The sequence below is a fragment of the Anas acuta genome, chromosome 3, assembly GCF_963932015.1.
Source record: "Anas acuta chromosome 3, bAnaAcu1.1, whole genome shotgun sequence".
Classification (NCBI taxonomy): Eukaryota; Metazoa; Chordata; class Aves; order Anseriformes; family Anatidae; genus Anas; species Anas acuta.
The window spans coordinates 65,606,862-65,624,467 of record NC_088981.1 but is presented as its reverse complement, the minus strand read 5'-3'; the positions used below and the strand labels follow the sequence as shown (position 1 = coordinate 65,624,467).

At 35.0% G+C, this 17,606-nt stretch overlaps 1 protein-coding gene across 8 annotated transcripts in view; it reads right to left on the bottom strand.

The window, feature by feature from the left end:
* Positions 1-17,606, bottom strand: part of TBC1D32 (TBC1 domain family member 32) — an 83,480-nt gene that overhangs the window by 29,581 nt on the left and 36,293 nt on the right. For all 8 annotated transcript variants that reach the window (XR_011095087.1, XR_011095088.1, XM_068677582.1 and 5 more), the window contains exons 24-26: positions 7,096-7,218; positions 5,267-5,375; positions 4,372-4,465 (exon numbers count right to left, since the gene is read on the bottom strand). Coding sequence is in view for 6 of the 8 variants with exons in the window: in XM_068677582.1 (XP_068533683.1) it covers positions 4,372-4,465; positions 5,267-5,375; positions 7,096-7,218 (326 nt within the window). In the remaining 2 variants the exon portion in view is untranslated. The remainder of the gene's footprint in view (positions 1-4,371; positions 4,466-5,266; positions 5,376-7,095; positions 7,219-17,606) is intronic.

Sequence of the window (17,606 nt, the reverse complement as noted above, 5' to 3'; positions counted from 1 at the left end):
ATGAATTCCTTCTTTTAGGAAAATCTGTGTTCATTTCAGATTTGCCTGTACGCTTACTCTTTCACCTTTCATTAATGGAGTAGAATTTCTTCAAGTGGAAAAAAGCAGCTCATATGTAAAGACTGCCAAAAATAAAATAGAGGAAAAGTCACAAAGTGCAGGTGACGAAAGTAACAGGAAAGCTATCACAGCTGGTTCACTGACAAAGGACCAGGGGTGGGGGTTCCATTCACATTAGAGGATAAGGTAAAGGCAGAACAACGGATGAGATAAAACATTAAAAGGCTTTAAGAACATGATTACAGAAGATTTTTGATAGCGATTCTGAATTCTAACAGTCACAGAGACAAAACGTATGATGGAGTGTGTATGTACATTGAAAACTCTAAGCAGTGACTGTAATTGCAGGAAAATTATGGACACAATTCTTCAGTCACACTCATCACCAACTGTCACAACTGCAGAGCTACGAGAAGAAAAGGACAACAGATCTGTGCTAATAGAAGAATGAATATTACATGGAATATCATTTTAAAAGTTTAACTTTTAATAACCCACGGTGTAGTTAATATTACAAGTCAAAAAAAAAAAAAAAAACACATTATTTTTAATAGTTGTAACCTGAATAACAAAGAATTATATCACTCTGAAAAGCTCTTGAAAATTCTTCCTCAAATTACATTACTGAAATTGTAATTGAACAACTATAACAAAAGAAAAGCAACAGGATATCTTGCTGCAGTGTAAACAGGTGGAAATGGCATAATTAATTTCCACACTTACATAATGATCTGTAGAAATAATTTGAAGTTTCATTATAAATTGTATTTGACAGAGGTGAGCCATTAATACACTGCTTTCCAACAGATTTGCAACTTTAAATACTGGCTGAAACAATTAATGCACATTAAAGCACAACTCATCAAGTTGATTTTTCCATACATCCTTTCCTACAGCTATGTACATCATTCAGGCAAGTGCCTAACTAACACCTGCTAAACCAGGGCAGATTTGTAAAGAATGAAGCACTACAGATTTTCCTCAAACACATGCAGTCCACACCTTCCACAAACACCCCAAAAGTTGAGTCTACCCATTGAAAGTATCGTCATGAAATGGAGGAATGTAATTTTACCAGCATAAATTATGATTGCTTCATTTTTGATCCAGTGAGGCAAAATATCCACACCCAGTCCACACCCAAAATGCACAACCAGAAAGGTACCACTGCCGCATGTATACTTCAAAAGAATTTAGAGATGGAAGAACAAACTATTTCTTGGATTTTCTTCATCATAAACACAGCATGAGTAAGTTCTTTTCAATGACCACCCATCAATATTCTACTTCAATTTTTATCTATGACTTCCATTACATTTGCTACTTTCATAAGCTACTTCAGGTCTGGGACTGTGAAAATGAAGCTCTACGGTTCCCTGACTTCAGAAGTACATAATCTTTACAGAAAGCAACAGCCATACGAGTTCCAAAATATTCACTCTAATTTCAGCTTGCATTCAAAAAGGCAACTTCCATCTTTTTTTTTTTTTTACAGCTGACACCACAATTATAAGACAAGAACCAATTTTGAAAGGAAAAAAGAAAGGTAAACTTCTCTTCAGGTGTCCATGTCACCTGGGTAAGAAGAGGGGAGGTTAAAAAGAGGTCAGGACAGTCAGAATAAAACCTACAGTTAAAACCTTTTCCACTTCAGCCAAAGAAATTGTACATTCTTTAGCAGTGCTAAGAATCTAGTAGTTTTAATTATTCATGTAGTATAAGCACCCCAAGCAGTGGACAGAAATGATACCATAGAAGTTACGTAACATCACAGCGCGAAATCTGAACACCAACAACTTCAGGGAATCACAGAAGAACCGCACTAGCCTTTGTTCTTTAGTGATGGATATAACAAGCATTTAAACATCCCCAATCATATGATGTACAATTTTTTGAATGGCAGCAGAACTCTTGCCATACAGATGAAGTCTGTGTGAGCCCTGTCCAGCTATTTGCACTGAAAAAGAAATAATGTCTAACGAAAATGTCTTAAACTTTCTAGCAAGCTGTGTAACAGCTATACAACATGAATGCTGAATAAATACAACTCCAAAGAGGTTGCTTTTAAAATCTCCACTGATGATTTCATGACTTCTAGATGCATCCTACTAAATTGTTTTAAGTTAATTTGTAACAAATCTTCACTGCCAAATAAACCAACTACTTTTTCTGCACAGGGACATGGAAGAACTAACTGTCCTCCTTAAAATTGCTTTTTATATACTGAGAGACTTGCCTTTGCTTTTTCAGTATCAGCTAGTTGCAATTATTCCTTAATACTAGGGCCTAAGGAAACAGCATGAAGTTGTGTAAAGGGAGGTTCATGCTGGATGTTAGGAAAAGGTTCATCATTGAGAGGGTGGTCAGGCATTGCAACAGGCTCCCCAGGGCAGTGATCATGGCACCAAGCCTACTAGAGTTCAAGAAGTGTTTGACAATGGTTTAACTTTTAGGTAGTCCTATGTGGAGGGAGTTGAACTCAAGGATACTTGTGGTTCTTTCCAGCTCAAAATATTATGTGATACTGTGATTTCAGTCTATATTCATACATAACATCTCAAAGGCACGATTTATAGCTCTGCTCTAGAATTCCCCTAATGTACTTGTTTCTCTTAGACTGCTATACCCATGCTAGAGGCACTCCACTCAAGGACTCACTGGCTTCAATGGCAAACAATTATCTTCTGTCCTGTACAAACATAACCCATAGATATTAATCATAACTTGTTCCAATCTCTTGTGAAAGAACCCTCATATCACTGTCATATTATACTGTTGAAAAATTGAGTCCAGATATACCCCATTTTCTAATCTTGCTCTTGATTTCTTTTTTTCCAATTACAGGAATCTGTAATTAATGAATTTAATTCTTTTCATATTTGATCTATTCATTCTCACGCTTTTTTTCCACAAGAAAAAACTTACACATCCTGAAAGCTTCAGCCCAGCAAATCAGAGATTCACAGTTTGATGAAGAATAATTCATTTTAAAAAATTAGAATTGAAACAGAACACACTCAGTAGTGTCTTTTTTTTACAAGTAAAAAGCATTAAATGTTTTGTTTGACTATGAAACCAAATGCACTGTTCATTTTTGAGTTGTATAGTATTTTATAATATAAAAATGCCATTTGAAATAAAATATATTTCCATACCTCTATCTAACATACTTGCATATCTTTGAAACTTAATTCTAGTAAATTTACTTTTAGTCAAAAAGTTTTAACCAAGCTTTCCTAACTGGTTGTCATCCTGTAAAGCAACAAACACCAACCCCATTCCATTAGGCCACTTGTTAATGACAAGCAACAGAATTGCTCTGAACAAGACAAGAGACGTTCTGAGAGATACAGCAAATATTGAAGAGTAAGGCCACCTGCCTTCTTGAAGACATTTTTAAAAGAACTGGGCACCCATTTTACAGTGATTTGATCTAAAAATTTAGTGTCATGAAAATTACCATGGGAAACCTGAACAGTATTACTGAAGTAAATAAAATTCCCTTCTTTTATAACTACACTGCTTTTTCTCTTATCAGAGAAAGGAATCAGAGTATTCTGTTCTTTACAAATTTTGTCAACTGCTTTATTTTTCTAGATATCTATATAGAGAATATTATCTAAACTTCATTTGATGTAGAACTTCTATCACTTCTGAAAATCTACACTGGCTGAAGAAACTCACAAGTAAGTTTAATAAGAACATCTCAAGGATATAGTGAACATGAACAAATACAAAGGACAATTTACTTATTATAACTCATTCACCAGGTTCTTTTGCATTGTCTATGCAAATTAAAATCTTAAAATGTTTTCTCCGTATGAATTAAACTGCTTTGCCTAGATAGTTCTTCAAAGGATTCTTTAGTCTACCCACATTACAAATTGATATTCAATGCGGAAACCAACTATCCTAAACACTGTCTATTTCACACACCAACAAGTTTTGTAAACACGGGGATCTGAATCAAGAAAATAGTGTACAAAAGATATGTAGCTTAACCATAACGTCTTGCTTCAGTTACTAGAGAGACGATATAAATATATCTCATGACTCACCCACCTGAGACAAGCCAAAAGGTTAATCTTTAAGTTTGCATTGGAATTAGATTAGTAAACAGAGCTTTGCAGATTGACAGTTGCACAAAGCCAGACATGGAAAACCAAACCAACTTACTTAGCTACAAATGCAGCCAACAATGAAAAATCCTTAGGTATTTATGAGATCATAATCTATGGAAAAAAAAAATAAAAAAAATAAAATGACAGATGTTTGTTCAACATCTACACTATTTGAGTGCTTTGTACATACCTTGTCTGAATTCAGTTTTCCTAGGAATTTCTGCAAGATAGCACTTTGGCAAAGGGAACGATGAAAACATTGGCCAAGGATATGGATCACTGCCCTAGAAACAGGACCAAAAAGAAATTAAATTAGGTCAAGCTCCCAGAACTATTGATTATATAAGAAAATAGGCTTGATATACAATTCAAGATGATATACTTCATAACTAAAATAAAAGTTAAAGGACACAAAATCCACAAAGACTTTGAGCCAAAACTTGTTCCAGTATGTACCACTGACAGTTTTGATGTTACAATTCTTTTTTCAACCAAAAGGGAAATTGGAAGTTTTTTTTTTAAACAAACAAACAAACAAACAAACAGAAGAACCTTGTAATTCCAATTTTATGCATTGATCTAGCTGTCTTTCCTGTGCTGACAGTAATTTGTGTTCCATTTTTGTAAGAGTTACTTCATAAGAAGTAGAACATTTAAAGGAACTGTTTAACGAACACTGTACTGTTAGAACATTGATGAAAGCTCCAAGTATTAAGTACCACAAATGAAAACTCAAGCATGGAAAAAACATGATATAACAAATGGAAAGGTAATAAAGAAAAAACAGAAATATAGAAGTAAAAAATGGACAAATTGCATTCATTTTTATAGTGAGAAAAGTATTACTAAAATGCATCAATACAAAAACTTCATCTGATTGTGGAGTGTCCTAGGCACATGCCAACAGTGCATCCACTAAAAAAACCTATTTTTTTTAGTGTCAGTGTTAGCCCTTTATAAAGCTAAAGGTGGACTGCTATTTTATAATGTTAAATAATTTTTCATGTCCTAAAATATCAACAAAATGTTCAATTAATGAGGATAAGAGGTAAAGAAACAGAAATTAATAAATTTTAAATTCTAACCTTATCTAGTACTCTCTGAGGCAAAATCCTTTCCTGTGGTCCTCCAATAAGATATACTCTAACAAGAACATGGTTTCTCTCAACTGATAGGCCATCGATTATAATATCTCTGGAAAACAAAACAACACACACAAAAAATTAAAAAATCACTACCACTTTGATTTACCAATGACTGTTTAATTCAGAAAACTGTGTTGAGCAAGAATAACTTCAGAGATGCAAAGTTAAAACATGACTTGGGAAATAAATAGGCATAAAGAAATAAACAGAAACATGAAGTGTTTTGTGATGTCTGCAAGTATTACTCTAATTTTGTACTCCTCTACCTAATACTGACTGGAAACACCTAAGCAATTAGGGGAAACAAAAGAGTAGAAAGGAGGTTTCCAAAGCTGGTGAAGGGTCTAGTGTCCAAAGGAGGACTATGAAGATGGTACAGGGTCTGGAGGGCAAGACATGTGAGGAGCGGCTGAGGCCCCTTGGTTTGTTTCAGCCCATAGCAGAGCAGGCTGAGGGGAGGCCTCATGGCAGCCTGCAGCTCCCTCACGAGGGGAGCGGAGAGGCAGGCGCTGAGCTCTGCTCTCTGGGGACAGCGACAGGACCTGAGGGAATCGCATGGAACTGGGACAGGGGCAGTTAAGGCTGGATATCAGGACAAGGTTCTTCACTGGGAGGATGGTTGGGTAATGAATCAAGCTCCCCAGGAAAGTGGTCATGGGCACTGAGCCTACCGGAGTTCAAGAAGCATTTGTACACTGCTCTCAAACGCATGGTCTAATTTTTTGGGCGGTCCTTTGGGGACCCAGGAGTTGAACTCAACAATCCTCGTGGGTCCGTTCCAACTTGGGATATTCTACGATTCTAAAACTTCAGGCTTTGTTATGCCCACATGCTCAGTAACTAGGGCAGAAGCAGTTAACAGCATCAAAATCTGTTCCCTTTTTTGGCCTATCAGCAATTTCTGCTTTCCCAAATAAGCAGTTATTCAGAACTTAACACACCCCTAACTTGCTGTCTTAAATCAATTTGTACCTCAGGGCAAAATTTTTTTTTTAAAGGAACTAAAAATCAATTTTTATATACCGAGTTTTTTAGAATACAGTATCTATTGTTTAAGGAAACAATAGGTCTCCTGTTCAAATAGTATATAACAATAATGTTTATCTGCTGAGATTTTAGCCCATACAGTTTGATTCAAGCTCTGTACTGGTCCCATACAGCAAACAGAAAGAGTTAAGTTTTTAACATTAAACATGCTGAGAGAAAGGACAAAGTGGTTGGGACTAAACGAACATCTACTTCAATCCCCAAAATACACTTTCATTTTTTAAAAGATAAATTGTGCAATTTTACTTAAAAGTCAGCAATAGAATCTCACAAAAGTTGGAGAGCTGACTAAGGTACAAATAAAAAAAAAAAATCAAAGTACTGGTGATGCCTTTAATATGCCTTTAATACATACATACCCTTATTTTATATTATATACACAGAAGAGTAACATCAAGTAATATCAAAAGGCACAATTGCACCAACAAATTTTGCACTCCATTAAAAAATAAATAAATAAATAAATAACAAGATTTATGCAAATGAAAAGGAGAAAAATACTTGCCTTTCACTTTTACATTTTTGACTTTGAAGTAGGAAAAAGAATGAAGTATCTTCTGATAATTTAAGATTTATGATAAACATGCTCCTAGGTAAATTTATATACATTAGATGCTAACTACAGTAAGAGCATCTCTATGTTCAAAGCTACTAAGGAACTCATATATACTCAGGAGAAAAGTCTGACAATTCAAATAACATTTACATAGGCCAATTCTTACCCTGGTCCTTCAGAAGTTTCTGTGACATTTTCTTCCTGAGCAGTTAGTAAAACTTGTGATACTTTATAGCGAGTTTCCAAGAACAAAAGGGTATTAAGCTCACAGCAAAGCACATTTAACAACCTGCAGGACACATTGAAGTGATAGCGCATCAGTCAGAATTCCAGTAATGCACAATAAAACAAAGGTGAACATGTTTATGAGATCTCAAAATGGGGTGAGGGAGGAAGCAGGGGAGGACTTTCAGTATCAGAAAAATACCCAGACAGAATTGGGTCAGGAACGGTTCTGTATCCTCTTTAGCCACTCAAGTGTCACAGACTTGAGCAAACAGGGAACGGGTTCCCAAGAAATTTTACATGTGCACTGAACAACCATAGAAAATAATCACTGGTCAGCTCAGTCTGGTTTTGAATTTCTATCACAGAACACAGAAGTGACACAGACTTAATAAGACATTCCATGAGACAAGTGAAGAAATTATTTAATAGGTAAGGTAACTCAAGATCGGGTTACCATGGGCAATGCAGGCGTCAGGGAGAGACAAGATAAAAACACACCTTTCCTTTAGAAAATAGGCTCTTAAACGGTTCTGTACTATCAAATTTAACACAGCTCAAAGGCAATAAAAGATTTAACATGCAACAGAACCAACAAATCTACTTTTTTATTTCAGAAAAGCAAAAAAAATGGTAAATTAAGTCAATAGTCACAACAGCATGACAGCACATTACACACAATTTTGTTTTGTAACTTCAGAGTAAATTAACAGTGAAACTAATCCAACATATTTCATATAAATCTGAGCCAGGTCAAGTCCAAGTTTTTTTTTTATTATTATTATTTTTTTAAAACTAATCTGTTCACTATAACACAGAAACAAATTGCATTGAAGGTTTACTGTTCAGTGAAAATGATACAACTAAACATTCTTGTTGTTATTCTTATATTGTTCTATCACAATGATAAAACTCATCATAAATTAAGTCTGATCAGAATTATATTTTGCATTTACATAAGACTTGGTATGAACTAGAAAATACATATTGTTTGAAATTTTTCATCTGTTAGTCAATGCTCATTTCTTCCATGTAGTTCCCAATATGCTTCTACTGACAATAGCAAAAAATCATGGGCCATCCATAAGTAATTTAACGCCTGAAAATTCAAACAATTGTGACCAAGGAGTAAATAGACATGATGACAGTATGTCTTTTTTGTTGTTGCTGCTTTTTTAGTATTAAACTGCTCAAATTTCAAATGTCTGCATGTTCTATTTATTTTACATTAATTAGTTCCTGACATTGATTCATTCTCAGTACTTCTCCAAATCACAAAAGAAGAAATGATAGTTCAACTATATTTTTTTATTGCATTATAGGAGAAAAATCCACAAAAAGAGCACTGGATCCATTACGAAGACAGACCATTTCTCCCATTAAGTACGACGACTTTAAATGGTAAAGAACCTGTTTGACGTTTCCAGCAGTCAAAAACAACCAGGAGAATACTGATGGCTAAGAATGCTTAGAACATCTTTGGTACACAAGGCAGAGCAGAAAAATAAAACAAACCATAGTCAAACAGAAGGGATAGCGGTAGGATAAATGACAAAATATAAGAGACATGAACATGAACAGCCTCTGCTTGGGTATTCAAATGACATTTTAGAGGTTTAGACCATCTAACATGGAGAGTGGCTGAGAAAGCTGTGATTGTTCAGTCTGGAAAAGAGAAGGCTTTGCAGTGTTCTTATCAGTGTACATAAAAAGCTGATAATAGAGTATGAAAAGACGGAGCCAGACCCTTCTCAGTGGTACACAATGGAGAGAGGCCATGGGCATGAAGCAAAATATAGGAAATTCCTTTTTTACATACTGTAATGGTGGTGAAATAGTGAAACAGGCTACCTAGAGATGTTGCAGAATTTCCAGCTTTGGAGATACTGTATACCAGCCTGTTCACAGCCTTGAGCAATGCTCTCTAGTTGAACATACTTTGAGCAGAGCAGTTGGACTAGACAATCTCCAGTGTCCCTTCCAATCCCAAATGATTGTACAATTATGTGAAAATAATAGTAAGATATACTATACTCCCAAGAAGAAAATGCAATACAGATAAAACCTCATCTGAGGGCAGTTTTTTATAGAAATTTTAATGAAATTCAGAAAAAGGTAAAATAGTTGTGAAAATATGGCAATGATAAATAATTTGGTTTCTGAATTCTGCATTTCCTGTCCCATGTCATTGCTGTCTTTCTTGGAGGGTGCTTCCTGAATTCTTCCCCTTCAACTTACAATCACAACTGCTACTTTAGAGTAGCACTTTCTAGTCTGAAAGAAAGCATGTTAACTGGTACTTGTGTAACTATGTAAACTGGCTATCCCCTTGGTTTTGGTAGATGGAATCATAATGATTTCGAGAATTATGGCAGAACAGTCAGTCCTTCGTGGGGAACAGAAATCTATCTGCTAAAAATAAAAATAAATAAAAATCAGTTCTTAAGTTGCCTATTTTTTCACCTAAAATAACAAAATAATAAAACCACATATAAATTTCTGATTTACTAAAAAGCACCTATTATGAAGATATCTTATTCTTCTCACTTCTTTCCTGTGAGTTTCCTTTTTAAAAAACATATATATATATATATATATTCTTTGTACTCCCCTTTTCTTGATTGTCTATTTTTTCCGAACTTCAAGTGATTCTCTCACACACAATCTTTTATTATGGTTAAACCCAATTCTGATTTTCTCCAGCTCTCACTACAGCCCGTAGACTATTCGTCCTTACTTTCCTAACACGTTCTTTCCAATCCCTATCTGATACTCTTTTCTCACTTCAGGCATACCTGTGAGTATTCCCTTGGCAGAAAAACATGTGAGATATACTATTGGATAGAGTAGGATATGGTAGTTGTACTGTCTGTGGTGGGTTGAACCTCACCAGCAACTAAGCACCAACACAGTTCTTGTTCACTCCCCAATGGGCTGGAGAGAAAAACAGAAGAGTTGAAGTGAGAAAACTCATGGGTAAAGATAGGCAGGAAAGACGGGGCTGGGGGGAGGGAAGAAGAAAAAAACAGTGATGCAAAGGCAATCACACACCACGTTCCACAAGCAGACTAGCTCCCAGACAGTCACGTAGCAACAGCTATCTTCAAGACCAACTTCCCATCCCACGTCACCTTGGTTTTATACAGTATATACAGAGTTTCATACAGTATATCCCTTTGGCCAGTCTGGGTCTGCTGTTTTGGCTGTGTTCAATCCTATCTTCCTGCGTACCAGCCTACTTGCAGGGAAGTGGGATAAAGAGAAAGTCCTGCTCCTGAGCAGTACTCACACAGAGTCAGCCAAAACATTGGGGAGTTATTGACACTACTTTATGCACAAATCCAAAACACAGCACCACATAAGTGGCTGTGAGGAAAATTACCTCCATTGCAGCCAGACACAGTATATTATCTGAGCAAAAGAATATTAAAAAAATGTGGCATAAACAGAAACAATCCATGCACCATAGGGAAAAAGGAATCTGGCACATCCGAATTAATCTATACTGTTACATCAGTAACATGTCTGTTCAGGCAGGGAACAATGGTTAGCCAAACCTGAAACATGTGCATCGACATTTTCAGTAAGTCATTCCAGTGATGCAACCCCAAAATGGTAGGATAAACTGGTCTTCAGAAAAAGGTTTTCTTTTGGCTTGCAGTTACTGCCTGCTCTAAATACATGCATGGATGATTCAGCTCAGTTTAAATATACAGCATAACATTTACAGAGAGTATGGGTCTTTGTTTCTCTCTCAGAAATCAATATTCAAAACATGAGGGGAAAAATGAGGATTGGGACCACTTTACATTTGCAGAATTTCCTTCTTGCTAAATGAATATGGATACCAACATAGAAACCCAAAGCAAAACTTTCATTAAATAATTCCAGTGTCATCCTCATAGGTGATTAACATTAAAATGTTTAACATCGAAGCCTACGTTACCAATTTGATTTATTTTTTATTACTCTGAGTAACTGCCTGAGCTCCAATGAGAACATTGATCCAAAAAGTGAGTTGCAATTACTATCATGTGTGCCAGACCAGTACAGAAAAGCTAGCAAAAAGAAGCCAAAATCCAAGTTGGCTTTACAGCAGAATGGGCACTTGGAAGCTTTAACCATGCAAAGCTTCACAAGCTGCCTTTACAGACTGAACAGAAGTCAGTAATAATGAGCAGATAGAGTATGCCTCCACACATCATTTTTTAAAGAATCAAGGCTTTTAGTTGTCCTGAAAGCAAAGCTGATTGGGGTATTGAAGAAATATGAGATGATGTGGGTACAGTGTATTTATCAATACCCTGAGTTACACCTCAGATGCCTGGGCCATTGGAAGTTAGACTACCTACACTGGAAGAAGACTATTTTTGGGTAGTCACGTTTTTCCCAGTAAGGGAGCTCAGGGACTTAAGTATTTCTTATGACTTTTTCCTCATTAAAAGATTTTCAAAAGAGCACTTCTGCTCCAATGTATTTACAAATCACATGTAACATGATTGTTAATGGTAAGAGTCTCCCTAGACAAACAGAAATGTTTTTCATGAGCCTCACTTGCGAGCCTAGAGGACTTAAAGTGAAGCTGATTCTAAATTTCAGGAAATGAAGTGTTTTCATTTCCCCCGATATGTATGAAGAAAAAAACAAAAACCAAACAAAAAAAAGCAAAACAAAACACCAACAAATAAGTGATAGAATCCAATCACAGAATCTGCTGTTCCTATTCCATTCAATAGAAGTTGTTCTACATTAATATACTTAACAAATATATTGGCATACAAACTAACAAAAAAAAAATAATGAATTAACATAGTATGTAATGTAGAAGCAGATGAACATAATCTTGTTGCAGCTCCCCATCACTAGTAATGTAGACTCTGTTCTCTTGTACTTTTAGATTATTAAACAGGTGTCAAATTTACAGGATGTATGTGCAATCTCCAGTGACCACTACTGATCAAGTCTTCCCCATACACAGCATGCACTTCCAGTGGGAAGAGGCTGGTTTCCAAAGAATTGCATATCACTTGCTAAACAGAAAACACAATTAAAATAGTAAAAAATGGCTCACTAATTATTAATCACTTCTCCTTATTCAACTTTAAAAGGCTTGGCATAAAATATTTGGAGGATTACACAGTCTTTCATGTTTCCAACATAAGATTTGAATTTGAATCTGGCAGAGTAAGAGGTAAAAATAAACATCAGATTCAATTCCCCCCTCTCTCACCATACCATTTTCTCCCCTTGAGAGAAAGAACTCAATGAACATGGCTTGCTTTCATACCCAAATACATAATGACATAGGACGTGTCATTATGCAAAGAGTTTCTTCAGTACATCCAGCCAATAGCATCACAAATTTTGTTGCAGGACTTGATGTCCTAGCCTTGTCATTCAAATGCTGGTGATCAAAAGATTCATCAGACACATTAGACAACAGTGTTCATGGGCTCAGAGGAAGTATATTCAGAAGACAGATATGTGGAAGACAAGATGTACAACAAGGAAGGTGGAAAAAAAAACATGAAACTGTTAAAAGAATACTGCTTTTTCTAAATGGGATGTTTAATTTGTTTAAATAGAAGATATAAATCGTATAAAGAAAACAGTTTTAAATAAAAAGTCTTCCTTCAATTTGAAATCCATGAGATCTTGGAGAATTAAGAAAACCTTCTGCTAATCATAAGGCTTTTTAATAAAAAGAGGTCAATCCAAATAGCATGTTGACCTACGGAAAAAGAATTATAAGGATTCATACATTCTACCTTTATAAAACATGATAATCAATACTCCTTCTGTTGTGTTACAAGCATTAAAGTCAAATGCTCTTAATTAACAATATATATAATGTAAGTACAAAAGGAACAAATTATTTCATACGCAGCAGCTACCTCATTATTAAAATGCAATTATATTTATGAGGGCATGTTTACAATGCTGATGAAAATAGTAAAAGAATGCAGGGGTGTTTATTATCTATTTTTCCTAAACATGCAGTTATCCCTTGCCTAACAATCATATATTTGTTCGTCTCCCAGCTCCTGTAGGATTTAATTCATTCACTTGGATTTCACTGGAATGCACTAGAGGAAGTTTAGATTAATACATTCTGTTTTGAGGCAAATTTCAAGAGGCTGATTGATTTTGATGTCAATATAGTATAAGCCATTAAAATTTTCTTTCCTAAATCTTTCCCTTACTAATTTTGTAGAACAACAGAAATAGATATAATGCATTTTTATAATCTTCTGCACCCATTCAGCAAGTAAAAAAATGAGCATTAGAAGAAAAAAATGTATTCACTGTGATATACTATGAAACAACAAAAAAATACAACTTAACAATGTCAGAATATTTATTACACTAATCCAATAATAATACAATACCCACTTTCTACTGTGGCAAGCTCTATAGCTCTACAACTTGAAGCTGATATTGACGAACTTGTGATTTAGACTAATATTTCCAATTTTCTTTAATTTTTCATAAACATATACATTTAAAAGTACCATACAGAGTACTTATCATACATATGCACTGTAACAGATACTCTTTTTTTCAGCTTTACCTTACATATGCCTGAAATTAATCTACTTTTCATTGCAGTTCAAATTATGATTCTACAAAACACACTGTCTTCAGAAGTCTCTAATGCTAAGCAAGCATATTTTGTCTTTAAAATTAAACAGCCCCAGTTTGCCTATCTGAAGGAAGAGGATTTGATTCTCTGAGTTTTCCAGATACTTTCCTGCAAGAAGACAAACTGTTGAACAGAGTACTGTTATTTTTGCTTAATGCCTACTAGCACGAGGTGCTTCAATGAACAAGTGCAGGGCTAACAACTAATATTCTTCTAATTCTGAAAGTACATATACAAGATCTTTTGACTTCATAACATTTAGGAGCTTTACTGACTTATAACCAAAGAAATCCCCTATGGGGAAAAAAAAAAAAGGCTGAAGGTAGTGGTATATGTATGTAAGAATGTAAGATTGATAAGGAAAAAAAAGAAACATGAAACCATGTCCATGTCTACTCTCAATAACAGTATTCTTCTGTTTTATGCAAGTCAGAACTAACTGGATAACTTTGAACTTATTTTGGACTATTGATACTTTTTAGAGACTGGGGGTTCGTTATCTAAGGTAAAAAATTGGTACTTTGTCATGCTTTAATCCAGTTAACAATACAGTATCACTCCAAAATTCACAGAAAACTGGATTTCTGAATAGAGAGCACAGCTATATGTTAATGCCTGAATAATGCTTTAGGCAGAGGCTTTGAAAATACATATATTATGCATACATTTTCTCAGCATGAGAAAAAACTCGACTCACAGATGTATTCACCCTACTGAAATACTATGAGTTGCCTTGATGTGGGATATTCATTGGTCTGAAAGAAAAAGTATGTTACCACTGTTTACTCAACTCCTTTGTTAATAAAAGTTACAATGATTCAAAGAGATCAGCCTTGAAAGGGAGGTGGTTAAGTTTTCATAAAGGTTTTCACCTTTATGAAAATTGTTCTCTCTCACATCCAATAACTTTTAAGATACAATCAATATGTATGCTTGTATCAAAGAAATTAAGTTGATCAGTAAATTAAGGAAATTCTCTCTATAAATAAAACATTCAAATTTCTTAGTTTGATTACTGCTGTTAATTCCCTTTTCCTAGGATTCGTGCTCTGATGGCAATTTAAGTTAAGAATCTTCTAAAATAGAAAGTCTACTGAGAATTTTTGTATGGGTTCCTGTGCACCCAGACTTTCAGGCTGTACAGCAACTGAAAAGTCTTCAATGCTCTTTTATCAGCCAATGTTGACTGCTTGAAAAAAATTCCTCCTGCTTCTAAGTAAGTCCAAATCTGCTTTGAAGTTGAACTGACAGTTCGAAAATCATTCTATATATATATTAGGAACTATGAGCTTTCATTTTTCTATTCTTATCTCCAATTTCTCATCTAAAGTTTCCCTTTTTGAATAATAATAATATAAAAAAATATGAAAAGTGCCTTCAGGTGAATAGATCTTATCCTGGAAATATGCAATAGCTGCAATAAAAGACAAATGGATCAGAAAAATAAAAAATAAAAAAAAAAGGATTTAATTGCAAAATCACAAAATGATTACGTTTGGAAGGGACCTCTGGAGATCAGATACCTAGAAAGCAGGTTGCCAAGGACCATGTTCAAGTGGTTTTTGAAGATGTTGAAGGAAGGAGGAGTCTCCACTGCCTTTCTGGGCAATATACTCCAGTGCTCCCATGGGAGAGCAAAATGTATGGGATTTATGTCATTCACCTTTGTGGGTCAAGAAATTACCTGTTTAATCCCTGACTACAAAACAGACACCTAGAAGTGTGCTCAGAAAACTACACTTGAAAGCACCTGAAACGTTAAGACTCAACGGGCTTCAGAAAATCAAGATCCAAGAGCCTTTGGATCTCTTTGGATCAGACCAGAAATGACCTGCCAAAAGTCCAGGAACAATGAACCATCTGTGACTGCTGAAGAAGGTTCTTAGGCCAAACCACTTCCGAGCTGAGAGTTACAAAAAAGGAGCCTCCCACTAGGATAACTTGCTGTGGAACTGATATTTTACTTGTCTGTACAAATGCACTCTCAGGAACTTTCTTTATAGGCTAAGAGATACTGGCTATGCAAAACCCTATCGAGCTTCCCTCCAATTTCCCTTTGATTTTTCCCTGACACTACTTCTCAGAGGAGGAAAGTGTGAAAAAGAAAGCTGTCAGTAGAGTCTCTGCAGAGGTGTCCATCAGTGTAATACTTCAGAATTCATACTTAATCAAAATTAAAACAATCAGCCACCAGAAAATGTAATAATAACACTGAAGAGATAAATGAATATACCTATACTGTTTATACTATATTGTTTAAATATACTATACTGTATTGTTTAAATAAACCACGGAAACACATATATTTTAAATTGCATATAGTTAAACAGTTAATAAACTAAACATTTTTAAATCACTGAAGCACAGTACACACATGAAGAAAAATACAGTGGTAAATGGAAGAAGTTGCTTAACATTCAAATAAACAATTTTGTAACACTTTTGAGCAATAGAAAGGTTTTACAGGACCTGAGAATATAACCTATAAGTTAAACAGATCAAAGTTCAGCACTTGGCTCTAGGCAAGCCACAGTACAATGGTACCTGACCAAATATCAAAGTACATGGCTGTGCAGATGCTGTGAAAAATTAGAGAAAGTGGTTTGGGCTGTTTACTAGTATTAAAGTCATTGGGAAAAAAAAATAAAAAAATCTAGGTAAACATTTTACCAAAATCCTACAAAACAATTCAGTTTTTCAATGCTCACAAAAATGTGTTTTATTTCTACATAGCAGCAGAGAAATACAGTTCTTTTGCTCCTTTTAATGAGCTGCCTACATTTTCAGATCTGTTCAACATTTGATACTGTATTTGATCTAAATGCTGCTAAGCTTGATATTCTTGATGGGATTTGGTCAAGGAGCATACCAAGTACACAATAAAAGGTTTACTTTTCAGAACACAGACGTCTGTGGTCAGCAGGATTCACAGAAAAGCTCATGGAACTCACTTTCAAAATGTATTTGACAGTAACTGTATACCTCTCACATTAAAATAATATAGACTAGGGTTTCTTGCAAGGCATAATACTGTAAACAATACCATAAGCATGGCAAATACTAGATTCATTCAGAATTCTAGTATTATTGTAATAGAAAATTTTGAGTAACTACATAATATTATATATTTGCCTTGTGCAGGCATTTGGATTTGCCATAGTAGAAGGCTTGTATGTGCCAATTCTCAATTACTTGGAGAAAAATAAAAATAACAGCAATCCCCACAAGCTCATAAAAGGCTACTTAATCAATAACAAAACAGTTCATTACTTTTTTTTTACTTTCTTTTTTTGGTGTACATAGGCCTGTATTATAATCCCTAGACTTGAATCATCCTGTTATAGGAAAGGCAATGAAGGGATAAGAAGGTAACGGGACTTTTGAACAACAACAAAAATAATTTTTTTTTTTTAAAAAAAGGAAGAATTTGGCGATTTGGCTCTGCGTATTAAGTGAAAAGAGGAATATCAGACATCTTCTGGATTTCCGCTTGTTTTTTGACTTTGTCTGTTTTCAGCAGAAAATGCTATTTCCACAGTGAACTCTAAAGCCCATCTTATCTGCTTATCCATATGGCTTCTTTTGACTGATTATGGATGAGTTTTTTACGTTGCTCGTATGTGTAGTTACAGGTAGTTCTTTTACCTCACAGAGCAGAGGCTGTGTTAAAAATGTTGTAGGCATTAAACACAACTTCACCACATGATTCATGGATTTGTATAACAGCCTTTGCCTTACAGCATGGGAGTCAACTGCTTACATGCCCAGATTCAGTAAATCATTTTTGCCTACAAAGAAAAGCATTCCAA